At 53.5% G+C, this 22,388-nt stretch overlaps 1 protein-coding gene across 15 annotated transcripts in view; it reads left to right on the forward strand.

Annotated features, from left to right (window-relative positions):
- TBL1X (transducin beta like 1 X-linked) overlaps positions 1–18,662 on the forward strand; it is a 271,015-nt gene extending 252,353 nt beyond the window's left edge. For 14 of the 15 annotated variants that reach the window (XM_079910408.1, XM_079910415.1, XM_079910404.1 and 11 more), the window contains 7 exons: positions 938–998; positions 6,370–6,491; positions 10,025–10,099; positions 10,465–10,592; positions 12,337–12,502; positions 14,236–14,337; positions 15,281–18,662. In XM_079910408.1, coding sequence (XP_079766534.1) covers positions 938–998; positions 6,370–6,491; positions 10,025–10,099; positions 10,465–10,592; positions 12,337–12,502; positions 14,236–14,337; positions 15,281–15,307 — 681 coding nt within the window. In that variant the 3' untranslated portion in view covers positions 15,308–18,662. The remainder of the gene's footprint in view (positions 1–937; positions 999–6,369; positions 6,492–10,024; positions 10,100–10,464; positions 10,593–12,336; positions 12,503–14,235; positions 14,338–15,280) is intronic. The other variant, XR_013825708.1, reaches the window with a different exon arrangement.
- Positions 18,663–22,388: the final 3,726 nt, after the last annotated feature.

Genomic DNA, 22,388 nt, shown 5'->3' on the forward strand with positions numbered 1-22,388 from the left:
ATACTCATTGCTCTGAGTACTTCCTCTGAAAATTACTGCTGTCGATACGAAATAGAACTAGTTCTTCTTAAAGTAAAATCTTTATTAAACGTCATTGACAGGGAGGTGTAAAGGTTCCAATTCAGTTGAAAATTCCAGTTGATTAAGAACTAATTCCAGTGGTCTTCATCGAGCTGCCAGATGGCTTCTTCCCTAAGTGTCTCCCAACATTAGTACAGTCGTAAGCATTTGTGATTTACTTTGTTTTCCGGGGAGGAGATCTTTTTTTTTTTTTTTTTCTCCTTCTATATAGACCAATAAATCAGTGCCAGACCCCAGTGTAACCCAATTCTCTACTCTGTCTAGTGATCCCAATTCACGGAGTGAGTGACGGTCAGGGGAATTTTCAGAAATACCCATTTCTGCAGCTTTTCATTGGGAAAAGTACCAAAAAGGTGTTTATCGTTACAGTTTTTTCAATAGTTTTTCATGTTTGGGGATAAGGGGGATTTCCCACCAAAACTGGTAGTTTTGCGAGTATCAGTTCCAGCTGCTGTGTCTGGTGGAGTAACCAGCGCACGTGGCCAACTTCATGAGTGTGACCCTCCGGATCGTTAATTGTGTAAGAGACACCCTGGGTTCCAAAGACACGGGTGAAAAAGAGAATGCTACGAGTATATGGATCTTATGTTGAAACGATAATATTTTCGCCATGCTGGAGTGAAATGAATTTTGTTAAAATTAGTTTTACTGGTTTCTTTTTTAATTTTTTCGTGTGGTGACAACATTTTAAACTTCCTGTGTGACTTGCATGCTATTTATATAGTGTTTATTGGACAGTGCTGCTTTAGAAAAAAGAGGGGCTCACTGCATTTTCTTATATCATAAATTTTTCTAGAGAAAACTTTGCAAGAAGAATAGTAACTAACTTTTTTTTTTTTTTTTTTGCGGAGCACAGACAACAATAATTTGGGATGCCCACACAGGAGAGGCCAAACAGCAGTTTCCGTTTCATTCCGGTGAGTATTTTTTTTAAATTTCCCTTTTTATTCTTTGTCATTCAAAAATAATAATTCAGAGTCCTAGGAGGTGTCCCTTAAAGTAATGGTGAACGCTTAGAGGATGGCAGGCACGGAATATAGCTGGTAGGGAGGAAACGCTTCTCACAGGAAGCACTGCTCTTGAGGCCTCCAACATACAGAAACCCTCGGCGCTCGCTCACTCCAAAGTTTCATTGCAAAGCTGCAAACCCCAGCCGAACTGGTGTGGGCTCCCTTCTGCTGCTGCCCCAAGGGCGCTGTGTCAGGGGCGTCCCTAAGACCTCGCCCGGCGTCAGCAGTTCACCCAGGACGACTCCCAGGGCGTGCAGCTGAATTCATAGCGCAGATGTATTACAGTAAAAGGATACAAAGCAATGTCAGCAGAGGGCAAAGGCACACGGGGCGAGATCCAGACCTTCCAAAGGTTGTCTCCTGACGGAGTCGCGTAGGACATGCTGGGTTCCCCCGAAAGCGAGCGGTGATCATGCGTGTGACAGGTCGTGTGAAGTCAGCAGAGCCTGGTGCCCAGCATTTCTGGTTCGTAGGCACCCTGTGCCCGCCTGCACCCGAATGCTTCACTCCCAGGAGGAGCGTGGGATTCAGTATAAACCACGTTGTTTGCACAGACGGTGGAGGCGCAGAAGCCGTTCTTACCAGTTAGGCCATGGTGGGAAGTCCGAATTCCCAGACTCGGGCCAACGCCATCCTTGCCGCCAAGCCTTCCTACAGGGAGCGGCGTCAGGCCTGCAGTGGTCTTGCCTGGACGGATGTGTAGCTGCTGTTCTCGACCGCACACGTCTGTGTGTGTGTTGGGTCCTCACCAGGCCACGTGGGGCAGCCAGGGGTCTAGGGAGTCCAGGTTCCCAGATTCCCCCCTGATGCTTCATGTTCTGTGGGACTGAGTCCTGTTGTTAGATGTGGTCTCTTATCTGAGGACAGAGGTGGAAACTGATAAACTGTTGGGAGAAGCTGGCTTGAAGTCGACAGCAGGGCGTAGGTGCCGCTTCCCGTCACGGGAGGCGTCTGCTCCACTGAGAGGGAATCGCTGCGTGTACAGGGTGAACATCTTGCTGTGTCAGGTGGCCCGGGACAGTGTTTAGGAGGGGAGCAGAGAGGCTTTCCTGCTGGGTATTCCTGGGTGCCTGGTGACGGTCTGAACCAGAGGACTGGCCCTGAGGACTCCCCAGGACGGTGCATCTCCTCTGTGCCCAGGGAGGGCTCCACGCGGGGGACGTGGTCCTGCAGGGAGCAGACTAAGAGGAAAGGTCCCGACCAGGCCTTGACACGACTGGGACACATGCGTGGACGCCAGCCTCTGTGACTCCACGCGGCACTCCGTTCCCTCCTGGCGGAGGCAGACCTGGGAGGCGCCGGCTTGCACCCCGCTACCCCGGAGAGGCAGCCCACCTCTTCCACGGCTGTCCTTGGGACCACACCGGAGACACCTGCTGGGGCTGCCAGTGAATTTTCTTGTTGCTTTAATCTGATACCGTTGATGATGTGGAAGTTGGTGGACGTTTTATAGAATATATTTCCCCACGAGGAAATGGGCAGGGCTCCAAGAGCAGGCAGCCTGGCGTCCCGACCTGTGTCTGTGTCTGTGTGTGTGTGTGTCTGTGTGTGTGTGTGTCTGTGTCTGTGTGTCTGTGTCTGTGTGTGTGTGTCTGTGTGTGTGTGTATGTGCCTGTGTCTGTGTGTGTGTCTGTGTGTGTCTGTGTCTGTGTGTGTGTGTCTGTGTGTGTGTGTGTCTGTGTCTGTGGGTGTGTGTGTCTGTGGGTGTGTGTGTGCGCGCCTGTGTGTGTGTATGTGCCTGTGGGTGTACGTGTCTCTGTGTGTGTGTGTCTGTGTGTGTGTGTGCCTGTGTGTGTCTGTGTGTCTGTGTGTGTGTGTCTGTGTCTGTGTGTGTGTGTGTCTGTGTGTGTCTGTGTCTGGGTGTGTGTGTGTGTGTGCGCCTGTGTGTGTGTATGTGCCTGTGTGTGTGTATGTGCCTGTGTGTGTACGTGTCTCTGTGTGTGTGCCTGTGTGTGTGTGTGTCTGTGTGTGTGTGTGTGTGCCTGTGTGTGTACGTGTCTCTGTGTGTGTGTGTGTGTGTGTCTGTGTGTCTGTGTGTGTGCCTGTGTGTCTGTGTGTGTCTGTGTGTGTCTGTGTCTGTGGGTGTGTGTGTGTGCGCCTGTGTGTGTGTACGTGTCTCTGTGTGTGTGTGTCTGTGTGTGTGTGTGCCTGTGTGTCTGTGTGTGTCTGTGTGTGTCTGTGTGTGTCTGTGTCTGTGGGTGTGTGTGTGTGCGCCTGTGTGTGTGTACGTGTCTCTGTGTGTGTGTGTCTGTGTGTGCGCACGCCTGTGTGTGTCTGTGTCTCTGTGTGTGTGTGTTTGGAGCGGGCAGAATATACAAAGCACTCGCCACTGTCTAGTTGCACGACATTTCTGTCATCCCGTAAGGAGACCCCTTACCCATGAAGAGCTCACTGTCCATTCCCCCTTCCCCATCCCCGGCACCCCAGCCTCCAGGTTTTGATCTGTGTGTGTCGTCTCCATGTCAGACTTCTGTGCCGTAGACTCTGCAGACCAAAGCAAGTGAGCCTGGTGGGTTTCCATCGTGTTTGGCATAAATCCCAAGACCATCCCTACCTCTGCTGCCGGGACAGATGCAGTGACAGGGCAGAGGCGTAGAGCCCCAGGTGTGCTGACATCCGTGCGCACGTGGTGGGGGATATCTGTGATGAAGAGAGCTCTGGCTTCTGTTTTTCAGAGGATGATTTGCCCAAAATAGCCATCAGTAAGGTTCGTCTAACAGTTTTATCTTAAGAGTTCGTGTACCAAGGCTTCCAGCGGAAATTAGTATTCCCAGAGCATTCCCAAGGTCCATGGGATGGCTTTCCATCCCGCAGACCACATGTCTCTTGTGTCCTGAGAGAGCTTCTCACCTGCGGTGTTGCTGCCCACGAGGTCGACCCGTATCCCGTTGCTGGGGCAGGAAGCTCTGTGTGTTCTCTGCTCTTTCTTTGTAGTGACAAGTGGTGTGGTAGAGACTGTCCAGGATGGAAGGAAAGAAACGGTGCTGTTTTTCAGGAGGAAGCGCAGGCAGGGAGAGCGGTAGGGCCACCTTTCCTTAGCATTTGATGGGTTGATCTGTGAAACCGCCTTGCCCCATAGGTGTTCGCCATGAAGGCCTGGTGGGGCACGTCCGCTGTTTACCAACAGCAGGAAGTGTCAGCTCAGAGCCTGACGGCGTTCCCCCGCTCAGCAGTGACAAGGAACAGTTACCAATCGACTACTGATAACACGCGACAGCTTGGATAGGTTCTCAAGGGGGTTCTGCCGCATGGAGAAAGCCCGTCTGCAGGGGTCACGTGCTGGATGACGCCATTGACATAACATTCTCGAAATGACGAAATGTTAGATGTGGAGCCAGAGTTGAGGGGTGGTCCGGGGGGGCTCGGTGTGCTGGTAACGTGGCACAGGGAGGTCCTCGTGGTGATGGAACAGGGTTCTGGATCTTGACTGCGGTGGTCGTTACACAGGCCTGCGCGTGTGATCAAACAGTGCCGCACTGCACACACGTGGCGCGCGTTCACCTCCTGGGCTGGGCGTTGTACTGTAGGGGCATAAGATGCTACCGGGGGGGAAGGGTACAACGTGGGGCCTCTCTATTACATCTCTGCAGCGTCCTGCGATTCCGTAAGCATTTCAAAATTAAATTTTTTTTTTAAAAAAAGCGAAGTAATGCTTGGCTGTACCTGGACTGCTGCCGACGGTCAAACCTCATTGGCCAAGTGTGGGCAGGGAGGCCACACAGACCCCCAGAATAGCTTAGCCCCACCCACACTGGATGGTGAGCTCCCGGGGGCAGGGCAGGGTCCTGGCAGCAGCATCGACGCAGAATGGGGCCAGACACCTGAGTACACAGCATCCTCCGTTTAGATGGCAGGGGTTCAGCGCACGTTAATTCTTAACGGCCAGGTGCTGGTCACCAGCCCCCGAAACGCCCGCCAGATTGTCCCTCTTCCAGGCGTATTAATTGCACACCCCGCTGCAGAGGCTGGCCCAGGAATTCGTGATTTGGCTCCTGCAGTGTCGTAAACAGCAGCAGCTGCGGCTTTGCTCTTCGCGCTCTGGCTCCCGGGAACATCCTTCTGACCAAGTGGATCCGGTTCCTTTGTTCCACTGGGCACACGTGGGAAATGCAGCAGAAACCGTGGGCCCGTGCTGGACCGCTCTGCAGGGGGTGTGACACAGAGATGCACGCCCTGGGGTGTTGAAAGAGCCTGCTGCCTCCCGGCCACATCCTCCCACCCGTAGCCTCTGTGTGGGGACAGAGCTGGACAGGGGAGCCAAGGGGATCCAGCCCTGCAGCTGTGGAAGGCTGGCGCGTGTGCACGGGTGCACCTCTTGCTTTAAGGCTGAGCACGGGAGGGGCAGTCCGAGTTAGCGTATCCTGAGGAAGCTGGATTCTTCTCCCAATTCAGTGCTGACCTGCCTGTAAGAAACACACGTGGGACATGGTCAGGGATCGATCTGTCGATGAAGATCTCACCAGGGGCTTGCAGGACTTAACCCTCTGTTTGTCCAGAAACAAGGAAGTGTGTGGAGAGAACAAAGATGCTTAGTCGTCTCTCGGGGAGGTCGGGAGAAGGGAAGAGGGCCGTCACCATCCCTCAAACCTCACAGAGCTCTTGGAGCCACTCGCCCCTGAGAAAGGCCCAGGAGCCAGAGGCAGCGTTCACCATAAGGTCACTTGCGTCCCCTCAGGCTGTCCCCTTGTCAACGATGAGCATCCTCCAGTTGGTGGAATGCATTCATTGTGTGGTGGGGGATTTTGGGGGGCCGCGGCACGTGGCCTGCGGGATTTCAGTTCCCCAGCCAGGGATGGAACCCGGGCCCTCGGCAGGGAGAGCACAGAGTCCTAACCGCTGGACCACCAGGGAAGTCCCTGTGGGAGATTTTCTCAGTGCGGAGACCTTGAACACAGGATATGAAATCTTTTTCCTCTCCTCTCTATCTAAAACACATCCAGTCAGCCCAGCACAGTGATATTCCTGGGAGCGGCAAGGTGCGGGAGAAGACGGCGTGCTTCTCCCCTACCCTGTCTCACCTGTGCCAGGGGAGCAAGAGACTGCGCTTATGCCGCCCGAGGTGTCACGGGGTCTCGCTCCGGAGGCCTCTGGGCATCCCTCCAAATGGGAAGGACAGACTTCAGGTCTGTGGGGGACAGAGGCTGTGTCCACACTGGGGGTGCTGCTTTATCTTGTCCTTAGGCATCTTGACGATGCTGTTACTTCTTCTAAGTTGCCTGAGCTCTGTGCACAACTGCTAAGTGCAAATGTTCCCCCCTGACCATTTGCTGCTCCACAGCCCCTGCCCTTGACGTGGATTGGCAGAACAACACTACCTTTGCTTCGTGTAGCACAGACATGTGTATCCACGTCTGCAGACTCGGCTGTGACCGCCCGGTCAAAACGTTCCAGGGACACACAGTAAGTGCGAGTTCTGACTGTGGGGCTCAGGTTCGTGCGAATGTGCTGGGAGCTGGGAGCTGGCTCCTCTCTGCCTAGAGTTAAAGGATGCTGTGACTGCAGACCAGTTCTTGTGCAGCCCACTGCTCCTTGGGCTGTTGTAGCTATCTCAGGTGATTGGCTAACCCAGTTATCCATCTGGGAAGGCAGTGTAAAAAAAAAAAGTGACCTGAGATGAGCCAGATGTTGGATTTTGCAGGAAAGACTTTAAAGTAGCTATTATTAGACTGTATGAGGAAACAAAGGAAAGGCTGTTTGTAATGAGTGAATAGATGCAGAAGGGCAGCAGAGGAAGGAAAACTGTTCTTAAAACAGTCAAGGGGAAATCTCAGAATTGAGAGGTAGAATGTCTGAAGTTAAAATCTTAATGGATGGTGGAGGGATTGCAGAAATAAGGTTAGTAAACCTGAAGAGAGATCACAGAAGCTAGCCAATTTGAAGAACTGATAAAAGATTGAACAAATGAATAGAGGCTTAATGACCTACGAGACAGTGTGAAGAGCTCTAGCATATATGTGTAATGGAGAGAGAAGAAAAGAATGGAACAGAAAAATTATTTGAAACGATGATTTTGCCAAATTTTCCTAAATTTGGTGGAAAACAACATTCAATCCAAGAAACTCAAGACACCAGCTGACTTCTCACTGAATTCCTTTTTTTAATTAATTAATTTTTTTTATCGAGGTGTAGTTAATTTACAATATTATATAAGTTTCAGGTGTACAACATAGCGATTCAAATTTTTGAAGATTATAATCTATTTATAGTTATTATAAAATATTGGGTATATTCCCTGTGCTGTACACTATATCCTTGTAGCTTATCTATTTTATGCGTAATAGTTTGTACCTCTTAATCCCCTCCCCGTCTTGCCCCTCCCCCTTCCCTCTCCCCAGCAATAACCGTTAGCTTGTTCTCTGTATCTGTGAGTCTGCTTCTTTTTTCTTTTTTTTCTTTTTTGCGGTACGGGGGCCTCTCACTGCTGTGGCCTCTCCCGTTGCGGAGCACAGGCTCCGGACGCGCAGGCTCAGCGGCCATGGCTCACGGGCCCAGCCGCTCCGCGGCATGTGGAATCCTCCCGGACCGGGGCACGAACCCGCGTCCCCTGCATCGACAGGCGGGCTCTCAACCACTGCGCCACCAGGGAAGCCCTGCTTCTTTTTTCTTATATTCACTAGTTTGTTGTATTTTTTTGGATTCCACATATAAGTGATAGCGTACGATATTTGTCTGACTTAGTTTATTCACTAAGCACAACACCCTCCAAGTTCATGTTGTTGCCAGCGGCAGAATTTCATTCTTTTCTTGTCTGAGTAGTATTCCGTGTCTGTGTGTGTGTGTGTGTGTGTGTGTGTGTGTGTACCACATTTTCCTTATCCACTCATCTGTTGATGGACACTTAGGTTGCTTCCATGTCTTGGCTATTGTAAATAACGCTGCTGTGAACATTGAGGTGCGTGTGTCTTTTCAAATTAGCGTTTTTGTTCTCTGGATGCATCATCAGATCCTCCCGCATAGCCCATGAGGCTCTTTGCAGCCTTTCCCTGGCAGATCCCTCTAGTGTGCAACGCCCCCGCCTCTACCCCGGTCCTCCTGGAGGACCTGCTGGCTTTGAGCGCCTCACACCTGCACTGTTCCCCACCTTTGACTCACGGCGTCCCTTGCCACTAACTTACCTGACATAAGTTGCGTTGTCCTTGGCACTTGCGTTCCCTTAGTACCCACTTCCTCCAGCATCTGTCCCTACAGGTCCCTGCTTCCAAAACAAGGTTCTTTCAGAGCCCAGGGACCAGTTGTCCCGTTACCATCTTGTCGTGGCTATAAACAGACCCTTCTTTTTTAATTTTTCTGACCTAAACTTACTTCTCCTCTACGCCTAGACCGTCCCCGAGCTTTCACTAGGAAATCTTTGTGACTTGCCGTATGCCCCATTCGGGACTTTTGTGCCATCGCACCACCTGGCTCTTTAAACGGGTCTCATTGCAGCCCATCATTCCACACACGCTGTGAGCTAAATGTAGTCCAGCTGATTTCTTCCCGAGACCCTGTGAGCCGTTTCTGGGTGCTTTCTGGGAATTGTGACTTGGGCTGCAGAGGGAGGGAGAGGAAAGTCCACTTGCACCCTGGAAGATGCGAGGGGGTTCGACTGGGGACAGTCAGTGGGCACCAGCTCCCTCTTGCAGGCAGGCCCTTGGAGATGCGCCCTCGGGTTCTGTTCTCAGCAGTTACACTCAGAGCCTCCCACGCTGCCCTTGTCCCCGGTGCGCACCTCTCGCCAGGCACCGCCTCTCTTGGTGTCCTCCTGGGTCCGCTTGCCTGTGCACACCCTCTGTCCGACCGCCTCGACCTCCCGGGCTCACCCACAGACCCGCTCCTTGTACTGCAGGCTCCAATCCCTCCCTTTTTTCTGGGCCTTCCACCACGGGTACCACATGGAACACAGATGCAGCCTTATCCCTCCCTGTCTCGCACCGTTCAGCACTCAGTGCCCTTAGCAAGTAGCGTGACCATTACCATTTATCATCCAAACCAGAGCACTTAGCAGCGTGGGATTAATTGGGAAGTTAATTATGGGTGTGAAATGAGTTAATTGTTAGGCTGCAGCAACAGGCATGAGGGAACGGGACGGGGCTCCACGGTCCCCCTACTAGAAATGGGAGGCCCGAGACCCGCGGCTGGCTCCCGCCGTCTCTCCCCGGCCCACCCCGCCGGGCACATCGTCCCCGCCTCCACTCAGCTGCAGGCGGCTCCCTTGCCCACGGGAGCATTTGCCTCGTCCTCCAGGATTTAGCCTCGAGGTCCCCTGGCCTCCAGAACCGGAAGGCCGCCTGCGGCCTTGTTCCTTTCTGCGCCTCCCCCCCGCCCCGGTCCCCTTCGCACACTGGCCCGCCTGCTAGAGCTTTCCATATGGGCCGAGTTACGGCGTTCTGTTTACTTGGCTCTGTTTGCTCTGAAAGTAGCCAGGTAACGTGTGCTCGTCTGCGTGTGTGTGTTCAGGTCACAGCGTCTTGGGCCTGGGTTTACCCCTCTGGCATCCTTGCTTCTTTACGTTTCCTCCCCCTCCACTCAGCACCAAAAGAGACGTGTCCTGACAGATTTAGACAGAGCGGGCAGCTGCTGTATCAAGAGTGAGCCGGAAAATGGCTTTCCGAGTCAGCTTTAAAATAACTTACAGGTCTTCCTGGTTTTACGTGCTGCCCTTACGCTGTGTAAATTCATTCGGCTTCCTTCCTAGTTGTGTTTTTTTTTTCTCCTTAGAGAGCTGAGATGGGGGTGGCTGGTTATGTGTGGCACACGGCTGTACATTTCGTATCACGGAGCTAGGCGGAGTAAGGAAAGGGGGCATGTGCACGTGGCCTGGGCGTGTTCTTTTCTATCCAGGGTGGATGCAAGTAGGCTTTTTGCAGAGGACGGTGCGCTCCTCCCCCTGCTGGAAGGTTGTATTACTGCGCCCAGGCCCTTCTTTCTTTTTGAAACCCTTTGCTCTCTTTCAGAATGAGGTCAATGCCATCAAATGGGACCCTTCTGGGATGTTGCTAGCATCCTGCTCTGATGACATGACATTAAAGGTAAAGCATTCTAAAAGGCTGAGCCGTTTGACCCCAGACGACCCCCTGTACTCAGTGCTGGTCTTAACATTCACTGCTCCCCCGGCTGCATATTCTGTTCTGAGCGCTGTTCCCGCTTGGCAAATGGCAAGTCGCTGTCCTGCAGTGACCTCCTGCTTCATCCTGCCCTTCCTGCGGCCTTTCTCATGGGCGCCCCCTAGTGTTCAGCCGGCCCCTCTGCTGGCCAGTCTGCCAGCTGCCCACCCCGCTGGGCGTGAGCTTCCCAGAGGCGGGAACCTAAGGAACGCTCCCAGCAGGGATGGTGGAGAACCTCCCCCGGTGGGAGAAGCAGCCGTTGCTCACCTTGTCCCCAATGTGTTCTCTAGATCTGGAGTATGAAGCAGGATACGTGTGTTCATGACCTTCAAGCTCACAGCAAAGAAATATATACCATAAAGTGGAGTCCCACCGGGCCAGCCACCAGCAACCCCAACTCCAACATCATGCTAGCAAGGTAAAGGGGAGACAGCCCTCAGCCCGGTCTCGGTTCCTAAAAGTAGCCGTGCTCACTGTGGCTGAGCCAGCAACATGGCCGGGAAACGTTATTCATATCCAGAGAGCCCAGAAAATGTTGCCAAGTTGTCTTCCAAATGTGCTTACACCCTTCCAAAGAACGGAGAGGCGGCTGATTTTGAAAGGGCCCCGAGACATAAATTACCACGTGACGGCTAACTCGAGGTAAGGACGGTCTTAACCATGAGGCTGGTGAGAGGAATCAATACATGTCCGGGCCCCCGGCGCTTTGCTTTCCTGATGGAGAAAGGAAACAATTCAGCTTGGACCTCGGGCTCGGTGTACTTGGTTCAACTTGGAGCTGCAGGTGGTGAGAATGCTGAATGGTGGTAAACTCTCCCCAGCCGCAGCCAGATCTGACCTAACCGTTTATACAGTGAATGCCCCCCTCCCGCCAAGACACCAGCGTTGGAGGCAGAGGAGTGGCTAGTCAGTCAGATGCCAGAATTGGGAAGAGTGGTTGTAGGTCACCACAGTGGCCTCCGCAGAACTACGTCACTTAGGCTGCGGTCAGCAGACTTGTCCCCGCGCTCATTGGACCCCATGCACGATATAACGTTCCAATCCCAATATGATATTTTAACACGAACCTTTAGAAAAACGAACTAAAGAGATTCTGAGGCTGAATTTCCGGATTACTTAGGGGTCCGGAGACCGTGATCCAACAGAGCGTGGGTGTATGTTTAGCTGTTTGGCCTGGGAAAGACCAGGCTTGCAAGGAATGTTTCCCTGCCAGGAAGCACGAGTGGGTTGGTTCTGTATAGGTGCAGAGAACAGGGTTGTGGGGAGAAGTGGCAGGTGGCATGGCCCTCCTATAAATGAGGGAGAGCCCTCCGTCTTTGTGGTGTAGCTGTGGGGTGGGCGGCCTCGCCCGGCAGCAAGGACTCTTGGAACTGAGAGGACCGACCCCAGGCCACCTGTTAGAAAACACTGGATGGAAGTCCCACGTCGGCTGAAAGGCTGATCCAGAAAGACACGAAGGCTGTTACTCTCTTATTTCAAGTAACTGTCGTGAAATCCACTTAAATGTCTAGGGTACAGATTTTCTTTATAACTTGGAAGGTGCTTTGTATCACGTGGCACCCGTTACGAGCGTAAGCGGTCGTTCTACTTAACGAGCATAGAGGGACATGCTGCTGCCTGGAAGCCCCTGCAGAGAGAAGGAGCGCCGGGTGAAGCATCTTTGTGCTGTGTACTCTTCTTTCAAATTTGGAAATTACTGAAATTTGCAGCTCCCAGGAGTGCAATTGTGTATTTGGATGCAATTATATTTTAATTCTGTACTCGCTCGGTTTGGTATTTCCCCAAATACGGCTCTCAGCACTGTTTTAGTTGGCAACGATAGATGTTGTGTTGGTAAGTTGTGGGAGCACTTTAGAAAATGTAGTGAATACAAAAGTACGTATCATTCATATCTTAGAAAAACACACAGACAAATGAGTGTGGACGTCAGTTTGTTTCCCTCGTAACAGCACCCAACAAAAGGAGAAGATTTGTTTTACGACCGTGGCTTTGTTTTCAGTGTATCTGGTTCACGGTTTAGAAGAGGAAGAGTGTACCCGCTTGTTGTCTCGAAACGTAAGAGCCAGGAAGGGAGAGCAGCGCCTGCTGTCCGTGCCGCGTCTTAGGGAAACAGTCAGGACCCCGCGTGTGTTGTGGTGACGTTTTCTCTCCCGTCTTTCCAGTGCTTCGTTCGACTCTACAGTTCGACTGTGGGACGTGGAGCGGGGTGTTTGCATCCACACACTCACCAAACACCAGGAACCAGTCTATAGTGTAGCTTTTAGCCCCGACGGGAAGCACTTGGCCAGCGGCTCCTTTGACAAGTGTGTGCACATCTGGAACACTCAGGTAATTCCCTGATTCCCACTGCCCACTCCTCTCCAGAGGGAGCGCCCCCACAGTCGTGTTTTTGGTGGCCCACGCCCGGAACGGCAACCAGGGAATGAGTGTGTGCTCAGGAATGCCTCACCTCAGACGCGGAGCCGTGACACAAACCCCAGCTCCCCGGGTGGACCCCAGACCCGGTGCCATCTGCCCTGTGTTCCGTGGGGGCGGTCGGTCTTCCCCGCCAGGGACGCCCATCGACTCGTTGCTTTTTCTGAGTCCTTGGCGGGTAAGCCCTCCACCTGCCTCTTCCTTCTCTTGGGCATGAGCAGTCACCTTGGACGATCGTAACCCAGTCATCTTCCCACCCGAGACGCTGCCCTGTGGGTACTGAGGTCTAGGTCAGAAGTGGCATTCCATCCGAGCTTTCCAGGGGGAACGGCCGTCCGGGGGAGGCCAGCCCTGACCGCCTCTGCTCCACACCAGCTCCTGTAGCTTCTTCAGGGAACAAAATCAAGGACCGTGGGGAATATCCGTTGGCTGTTGTCACGGCATTTTGATTTTTTGAAGGGAGGTGTTTCATGTTTGGGTAGCAGCAGGAATGTCCCTGTTGGTTGTGCTGTCACAGAAGTAAAAGGAGACGGTGTTTGAGTATACTGGGCTCTTGTGTCTCCTGCTAATGGAAGAGGGAAATGTGCTATGGGAGGGATCACTGCAGACAGCCAGCAATCCATCCTGTGTGGCCTCAGGATGGATGAAATGGCCTCTCCTCTCCTGGTTTTCTGGGGGGTTTTTTTTTTGTTTGTTTCGTTTTGTCTTTTGTATTTTTTGGCCGCCCTGTGCAGCACGTGAGATCTTAGTTCCCCGACCAGGGATTGAACTCGTGCCCCCTGCAGTGGAAGCGCGGAGTCCTAACCACTGGACCGCCAGGGAAATCCCTCCCCTCCTGTTTGTTCCCACGCTCCTTCCCGATTCCTTTAGGCCTGGGTGGCATTTGGATGGATGTACTTTCTCAAGCCCGCTCCCCCTTGTGGCTGGTGCAGGGGGGCGGTGCGGGAGCCACGTTAGCTGGCGGGGCGGGGCGTTGGGGCCCGAGGGTGGTCCACTGAGACCTCAGGCTTCCCAGGAGCCGCCTCACGTGCTCATGTCTTCTCCGCGAGTAAGAGGCAACGGCGGCCCTTACGTGGAGCCAGCCTGGTGCCGAGCCCGGCTTCAGAGCCCCAGATGGGCCACCCGGAAAACAGACATTAGCGTGTAGCCGTCTGTTCATGGAGCTCTCGCTGGAAATAGTGATGGATGGATTTCTGAAATGACATCATCAGTTAGATAACTCCTGCTGTCAGCAAGTCATTAAATCATTTTACCCCTTTACTTACTTTTTTTTATAAGTCACAGAACTCTTTGAGACATGTCGAGGGTCTCTTTAATCTTCAGTGCGATGGACGCCTTCTCTAAATATAAACACACGCGAGATCTTGTTGACGTGCCCCTTCCCCGGCTGCCTCAGTCCCCCTGCCACCCTCGGTCGCTGGCCCCCGGGAATGACCCCTGGGAGGCGTGACCTCGGCTGCAACATGTTTAGGTCGACTCCGCGGGCTGCCGTAGGTCAGCTGTGCCCCCCGTGGCAGCAGGTCTGAGAGGCGCGTTACGGCCACTGAAAACTCCGTTAGTTTCTATGTTTGAACGTTTCTGTGCTGACACCCTGGGGGTCCACGTCGGCGCTCTGCATTGCGAGTGACGGTGGCTTTGCTTTGCAGAGCGGAAGTCTCGTCCACAGCTACCGAGGCACCGGCGGCATCTTCGAGGTGTGCTGGAACGCCCGAGGGGACAAAGTGGGCGCCAGTGCGTCGGACGGCTCCGTAAGCAGCACCTGTAGTTTCCGGGGGGGCGGAGGGCTCGGCGGTGGAGACGCGAAAAGTCAGACCCCTGATACCCGCGGGGGCTTCCGGCGCTGTGGTGGCGTCCGAGCTCCGCGGCCAGTGTGTTGGTGAAGGAAAATGCCGGGCCTCTGGGAGCAGCCGTCTCTCTGACTTCCTGAATGGCGTTTTCTCGGTGAAATTGGTGGTCCGCAGCCGGGGTGATTCTGCCCCCTGGAGGACATCTGCAGCGTCTGGAGGCGTTTTGGGTGCCACCGCTCTGGTCGGGGGGCTACTGGCATCTGGTGGGCGCAGGCCAGGGCTGCTGCTCAGACCTCCTGCAGGGCACAGGACGCCCACAGGAGAGACGTGACCGGCCCCAAGGAGCGCAGGTGCCGAGGCTGAGAAACTTGGTCCTGCCTTGGCTCCCAGCCTGCTGGGCCCTCTGCTGATAAAGGCCCGACTTTGCATTCCACGGGTCTCCGGGGTCCCGGTGGCCCTCTGCTGATCCCCGAAGATGTCTAGCTTCTGGATTCACGCCTGCACTTGGAACTGCCATGAGCTGTAGGGCAGGTGGCAGTGGGCTGGCTGGCCAGATGTCAGCCCGGCCCCCGATGTGTGCTCAGGCGTGCTTTGCCCTCTGCCCCGCCGTGTCGGTGTCTGGTCTGTGACACCCGCCCATGGCTGTGGCCACCCCATTAGTTCCCAGCATAGCCCTTGACCTGGCTGTTCCCCTCTGTCCTGTTTGCCTGGGGTTGGTTGGTCAGGTGCTCAGACGTTAGCCTGTCGTTAGAGATGCTCTGAACCCTCTCTACTGTGTACCAATAAAACTTTGTCAGAAGTGGGTAACAGGCTGGATTTGGTCCACGGGCCGTTTGCCATCCTCTGCTCTAAAGGCGTCTTGTGTCGTGTCTCGAGATAACAGGAACTTTCTCTCTCCTTCCAGGTGTGTGTCTTAGATCTGCGAAAGTAAACACGAAGTATTTTAGAAACAAGAAGAGAATTCTAACGGACCAGCAGTGAATGTGTGGGGTTGTAGCACTATTCAAACACGATTCTGTCAGCTCCAAAACTGTATGAACTTGACCTTAGAGTGTACTTTGAAATCAACTCATCCCTGGCCACAGGAGTCTCTATTTTTTTGTAATCTTTATCAAGAAGTTTAAAACAAAAACATACACACAGTCATATCAAAGGGGGAAAAGAATGGTTTCCACCTGGAACATTCAGCCTGGGAAGCACGAAGCCACCAGCTAGACGGTGCACGGTTTGGTTTCCATCCAGAACAGGCTCTGATGGCTGAGAGGAAAAGAAAAAAAAAAAACTGTGCCAAATAGAAAAAGAAAAAAAATGCTGTGATAAACCAAAAGGGGGGTGGGGAACTCCTCACGTGGTGGGTTTTTTTTTTTTTTCTTCCTAAAAATTTGGACACTACAGTTACTCTCACCAGGATGTTCAAAGACCAGTTTGTACGGATGACACGGGCAGCTTTGTAATCCCAACACTTTCTATTTTCTAGACTCTTTGTCACGTGGTTTTTCTATGGGCTGGAATCCTGTCGTCTGGGGGCCTTGGGTCTGAGGTGGAAACTGTTTTGGGTTTGTTGCTTCTTTGCTGATGTCGCCTGCCCCCTCCACCTCCTTCCTTCCTTCCTTCCTTCCTTCGTGGTCTCGGTTGGCATCACGCCCTCACAGAGTCTCTGACAGGCGGGGCTTTCTCGCCCTCCCCTCCCCCCCCTCCCCCTCGCGCACTCTCTCCGCCCCTTCCTCATAGTTGCTTCCCGTCTTAGGTCTCAAGGGCACTTTTGGCGCATAATAAGTGCTTTATGTAAGAAGGCAGGGCAGGGGGACTTTTTACAGGAGGAAGAAAAAAATAAGTGACTTATAAGAGAAAGAACCCAGAGTATTTTTGGAGAAAAAAAAATATTTTTATGTTAAAACAATTTTAAAATCCTAAAATGGCCATCAGACATAGAGAGCTTTGTGTGATTCATATTTAAAAAAAAAAATAAAGTTTAGGAAGACACAGGCAGGGTCTGAGGTAGCTTTTTCCCTTCACTTTCAGCCTGTCGAGAGGCAGTGAGGAATCTGTGTGGGAAGGGGCCAGCTCTGGGGTCGGCGTTGGGACTGTTCTACAGCAGAGAGGAAACTCCGAGCCCTTCCAGCTCGAAGACGACCTTGGCGTGTTTCAGGGTGTGTTGACCACATAGTAGGCAGCAGGAGAGACCTGGAGAAGCGTGCCTTTGGACCCAAGAAGTGTTCCCAGGACCAGCGGCGTGAAAGGGGCCGTCACAGCCGTCCACTGGGCAGGATGCCGCCTGGCATCGTTCGGGCCGCGGGGCCACTTGTGGTCCCCCCACCAAGAGCACCTCGGCTGGTCCTTGCACAGCTGACGGGACGGGCTCCAGGATCTCACTGGGTCTAATATCGACAAAAACGAACAGGGAGAGAGGTTTTCGGTCCTGAAGGTGAATTCCGTAGGTAGAGTGTCACTAATAATTTCTGTCCCCTTCATAGTTTCTTCCTCTTGCAACAGAGGAGGAGAAAGGTTTTCTTTTTGTAATAATGAATCTTTTTACTGTTTTTAAAAAATTAAACGTGGCTTTGTGTTCCTAGAGGAGTTTTCCTTTCATTGGATCAGGTGACCTTTGTACTTTTGTTGTCGTAACCCGACGCTGACCCATCTTTTAAATTAGCAGCGGGGAAGCAGCGGAAGACAGGGCCTCTGGGTTCGTCCGTCTTCCTGCAGCCACAGGCTGGGATGGGGCAGGGGGCCGGGCCCGGGGGGCTGGCGGCAGGCAGGGTGCAGCCGTGTGTGTGTGTTCCAGCAACAAGGCCCGGTGTCACTTAGAGGGTGCTGTCTGTCCGTGGAGTCAAAAGCTAACGGGCAGAGCAGACCAGGCCCTCCTGCAAGCCTCGGGTTGTCCCGGGACCAGCCCCGCGAGCCAGAGTGCATTCATCTTCCTCGGATCATTTATGGGCTTCCGTGGATCTGCGAGTTACTCGAGCCCCGTCTGCAGGAGACCAACACGTGCCCTGGTTATGTGGGAGCGGAGCGTTTCACTTGGGACCTGTTGCCTAAACGCTTGGCCTTTAAGAAGATCAAAGTCCTCCAGGGTCTCCACTGCCGTCTGTGAAGATGGCAGATGTCCCCGGGCGCACTGGTAACGCCCTGCCACCAAGAAGGTACTAGGTTTGGGGTGCAGCTCGGGGGGGTCTAGACGAACACCATCTGGACCCCCTCACCCAATGGAAATGTGTCACGTCTGCAGGCATCCGCTGTCCAGGGTCAGGACACAGTTTGCGTTTGACGAGCCAAAGCCTGCTGGCGGGTGAAGACGGTCGGTTCGCGACACGATGCTCACCGGACGGTCGGCACCCAGGGTCTCCAAGCGCCGACTTTAGCCTCTTGGTAAATCTGAACCAGTTGGGACTTGCCGGGTTGGAGCCGAGGGCCGTGAGGCCGCTGACACGGGGCTCGATCCCGGCCCTGGCAGTGACCTGAGGCTAAGGAAGGCAGACCGTCCACGTTCCTGGCGTCCTCGGCCGGCCACTGGGAGGGAGCCTCCCAGGGGCCCCAGGGAGGCAAGACGAGGAGGCAGCCAGCGCCCCTGGAAACCCGTCCCCACTCTCAGCAGGACGGCAGCCGTGCCCTGAGCCGCAGACGCTGCTTACCAGCTGCACCGTGCCAGCCAGCGCTCAGCGGTCGCCTCCCTGTCATCGGTGCCCCGTGGCTCGTGTTAGCGTTGGGCGTCGTGTACAGCTTCTAACACCTGGAAGTAAAAGCCTCAGTCTCGGTGACCAAATGGGACCTCGATTCTGAAAGCAGGAGTAACACAACGACTCTCCCCGGGATTTTCGGTTGGGTTTGCGGTGACTGAGAACTCATTCTGCGCACACCTGGGAAAGGGATGCTGCCCCACGGGGCACGTCTGGCCCCACGTGACACCCAGAACGTGACGTTCGTTTTGTCTTTCTAAAAATAGATCTTGGAGCCAAGTGAAGTGCACTTTGTCAAACGTAAGGGTCTGCTTTTGTTCCTTGTTGTTTTCCCTTTTAACCTCTGTTCCACCTTTTTCTTTTTTAATGGTGTTTCTTGTCAAACGCAGAACCATTCCTCCCGCCGCTCACTGAGGTGAATTCTGGCTTCTGCGGATTTTATTGTCTGTGTCAGACGTGCAGCCAGATGTGCTTCTGTCCGCGTTTTCCAGATTCTGTTCCATCCACACGGCCCCCGTCTCGTGCTCCCCCCCGCCCCTCACCCTCACGCGCTCCCAGAAAGAGAATCACCTTGTGCGTCGTAGCTCATTTGTTTCAAGAGAGAATCAACAGATCATATTCAGTGTCTTGAATAAATTGCTCTATTTTGATAGAGAACTTGGTGGGTGTCTTTCTTCGTCTTGGTCGGCACCTCTGGGGCCCACGCTGACACCCCTGAGTGTAGACGGAGCTCTGCGTTTTCTCCAGGAATAAACGGGAGGGCCGCTTTCGGGGTCGCGATGGCAGGAGGGTCAGCTGCCCCGTTACGATAGAAAGGGAGCATGCTTTTTAGTACGTTTCCTTTGTGTTACTGTGTTTCAGGCTGGCTGTTGTAGAAAGTCAAAGCGGATGAATTTTCTCCTGTCAAGTGGGGTTGGTTTGCTGGGAGTTGGAGTTCAAGGATGAGCTTTGAGTAGTCAGCAGAACCTAAGGTGGTAGGATACTGGTGAGCGGACACTGGGCACGATGCGGACAGACATCTGGAAACGTTGGCCGGAGTCTGCTCTGTGTCAGCCGCGGCCAGGTGTTTCCACTGACGCCACTTTCGTCAGTGAACGGATGTGACGTAGTTGTCCCCGTGGTAGCCAGACGCAACGAGACGAGACGGGCTGCGTTTGGCTGTACACATGGATCACAAAAGAAGGTCGTGGTGTCGTTTCCTCTAATCGCAGCTCGATCCTGGGCTGGAACAGAGCCAGGGGCTGGCCCACCCCTTCCTCCCTCTGCCCCAGTGTTGTCTGGGGTTCAGCCTTGCCTGGTTTTGTTTTTCTCTTTTTTAAGTCTTGCCAAGTTGACCAAGCGTGTTCCCACGTGGTGGATTTGGGGTGAAGCTCTGAGCACCCCAAGCCCTGCTGCTAAAGCCACGGGGAGGCCCCGGGGAGACCTTTGTAGCAAGCACAGTGGGCTTGCACAGCGCGGGGCAGAGCTTCCCGGGATAGATGCGTGTGGGACGCGGGCTCTGGTGGCTTCAGCAACGATGCTGGTGGCATATTCATAGCTTCGAAGGGGTTTCTGTGTGCTGTGAAGGAAACTGGGTTGAGTCCAGATTGTCCAGCTTTCATCCTCAGATGCATGGAACCCATTGCCGCAGTGATTCTAAAAATGTTTGTCCGTCGAGGCTCCCACTTTATTTCGGGAACCCAAGCTTCCCCTCACTGCACAGAGACCTTTTTTTTTTTTTTTCCCCGGCTGCCCACATGTGGGTGCTGTTCCTAAGGTCCTTGAGGTGCTCCTTATATTCACGGAAAGGTTTCTGTGCACCTGTGGGTGCTGGTGGCGGTCACTGTTGGTGGAAGCCTGCAGATCACTTGGTGAGATGCATGAAAAGGGCTGGGAGAGGGTGGGAAGCAGATAACGTACCCTTACAAAAAGACGCAGAAGTGGGTGGAATGTTGTTTTTCTTTTTCTTCCAGTCTGGCTCCTTTTTCTCCCAAGTGTCTTCATCCATTTGCAAGGTAAGCAAAGGAAGACGCAGCTCCACCTGGAGGACCACGTGGGGGTCGCGGGGAGGGGGACCCGTGATGGGGGAGGGCTTGGGGAGCCTCGGGGTGGGGGGAGGGTGGGGGGCGGTACCCATGGTGGAAGGAAGCAGGGACTGTTACAGTGTTACCTTCTCCTGAAACTTGAAGTGAAATCCTCTGGGGGATGGGGGACTCCTATTAGGAATATACTTACCCTAGAGCAAAGTTCTTGAGAGAAACGGCCACCAGAAAACACAACTGTAAACCTCGAAGAGGGTATCTTTGGAATAGGGGGAATAAGTAGACTCATTTAAACGTTTCTTAAGGTGTGGTAAATAAACTGGCCAATAAATTGAAATCAAACAGAAGCCGCCTGATAGGAGCAGGCTTCTCTTTGCACCCAAGCTACACTCCCAGCTACACCTGTCACGTGCAAACTCCTGGCTCTGGGTCCCAGTTCCCTCCCCTTTTCAAGAACCTTCCCATCTCCCATCACCATCGGTTCCTCTCCCCTAGATCTTTCCACTTATCGTCCCAGCTACCATCTACAAAACAGTAACATAGCAGCCCCCTGCGGCAGCCAGCCTTACACGGAAGTTGCTGAAAGCCAGGCGTGGTCTGTCGTGATCTGCTGTGCTCGCTTGTTATTCCCGGGAGTGACCGATAGCATCTCTGTCCCCAGTGCCCAGGTGTAGCTTAGGGCGTGGCACGTAGCCACGGGAAGGTATCCACTCACCGGCTCACTCTGCCTCCATCCCAATCGAAACCACCCTGCCAGCTGTGACGCTGACACCCCATCTGCTGAGAGAGGTCCCTTTAACCAGATAGTCACAGCAGCCTGAGTTCTCACGTGCAAGCTCTGAACCTGACTGTGGCTAATGTAAAGCCAACAGAATGGGTGAGGATGACATTGAACACCTCGGGGGGAGTCTCTGGAGAACCAGGCTTGGGGGCTGTGTTCGACCGCAGGATTGGGCCCATACACGTAACACCGGGTGCAGACGCGGCGCTGGGAGCTGCCCACACCTTGGTACTGGACACTGGGCTGGCCCCTGAAAGCACACCCCGGATGCCTTCCGAAGCAGACACACCAGCTGCCGACCCCTTTCCAGCAGTGCTTCTGCACGGCCCATGGCCTTGGGCACCCGCTTCCACCTTAGACTTGGGACACGAATCTGATTTTCTGCCAGGCCCATGCTTTGCTCTAGCTGCGAGGGAGCCTGGGAGAGTGAGCAGCTGGCAGCTTTGCTCTAGAGTGGGGTTGAGGCTGTGCCGCATTCAGCATGGGGAGTCCTCCGAGGACGGGCTTCTGATGCTGCGGGCAGATGGAATGTCGATGCAGAGATTAAGAACGCAGATGACACCCGGGAAGTTCAAACTCCTTCACACCTGCTGGACGCTTTGGGTCAAGGTGGCTGGGACGTCGGTCCATCTTGAGGAGCACGCAGCCCTGGGTACCACGGTCACAGTCATAGGATGCCCTGAATCCATCTGCGGCCACGTGACTCCAAAAACGCAAATCCAGAAGCATCCTGGACAGCTTTTGTAGAGCAGGATGGAGTCGAGTCTTGATATAAGCGAGGGTCACATGGCAGAGCTGACTGCAGTGCCCTGAGGAAATGGTGCCTCGCCTTTCGAGAGACTTACCTAGGTGGCTTGCGTCTCCAGGGAATAGTACACACAGGATCTTTGCCCCCAGATATATATGCACATGTGTATGTTCAGTATCTATAGTATACAGATTTTATGAACAGCCGACCGTCTGCACTGCCCATCCCCCGGCCAGCGGCTCCCGCGGATGTGGAAGACCCCCCACGGGTGTGGACCAGGGCCTCTGGATTTCGAAATCGTGCGGGTCCTAGAACAGATCTCTCATGGATATCAAAGGACGACTCTCTATATAATTATATATGTATACTTTATATATGTAATCTATATTTCAGCTGATGGAAAGATGGAAACGTAGGCAATGATCTGAGCATAAGTCAGGTCCCAAGGATTCCTTAGACTCAATCATTGCTCAACACAACGTGGGGACCGAGGGCTAACTTGCCGGTCCAAGCCTGTCCTCCGCTGCCCCCTAGTGGTGGATAAGGAGCTTGCTGTGCAGCTGCTCTTCGGTGCTCCGTCGGTCCTGCTGCCTCTTCTCGTGGCCTTTTGGCATCATCACTATCTGACTCAAGAGCATTCTCTGGAGGTGCTGTTCAGACAGAATCCAAGGCAGGCTGGGAGCTCGGACACAGCTCGTTTATTAACTTTTCCAAGGACCTGGGTCTGGCATTTACATTACAGCCAGATCAGAAAAACGAATGTCAGTGGAGAGTGTCTGATCTGG

Source organism: Stenella coeruleoalba (assembly GCF_951394435.1).
Source record: "Stenella coeruleoalba genome assembly, chromosome: X".
NCBI classification, from domain to species: domain Eukaryota; kingdom Metazoa; phylum Chordata; class Mammalia; order Artiodactyla; family Delphinidae; genus Stenella; species Stenella coeruleoalba.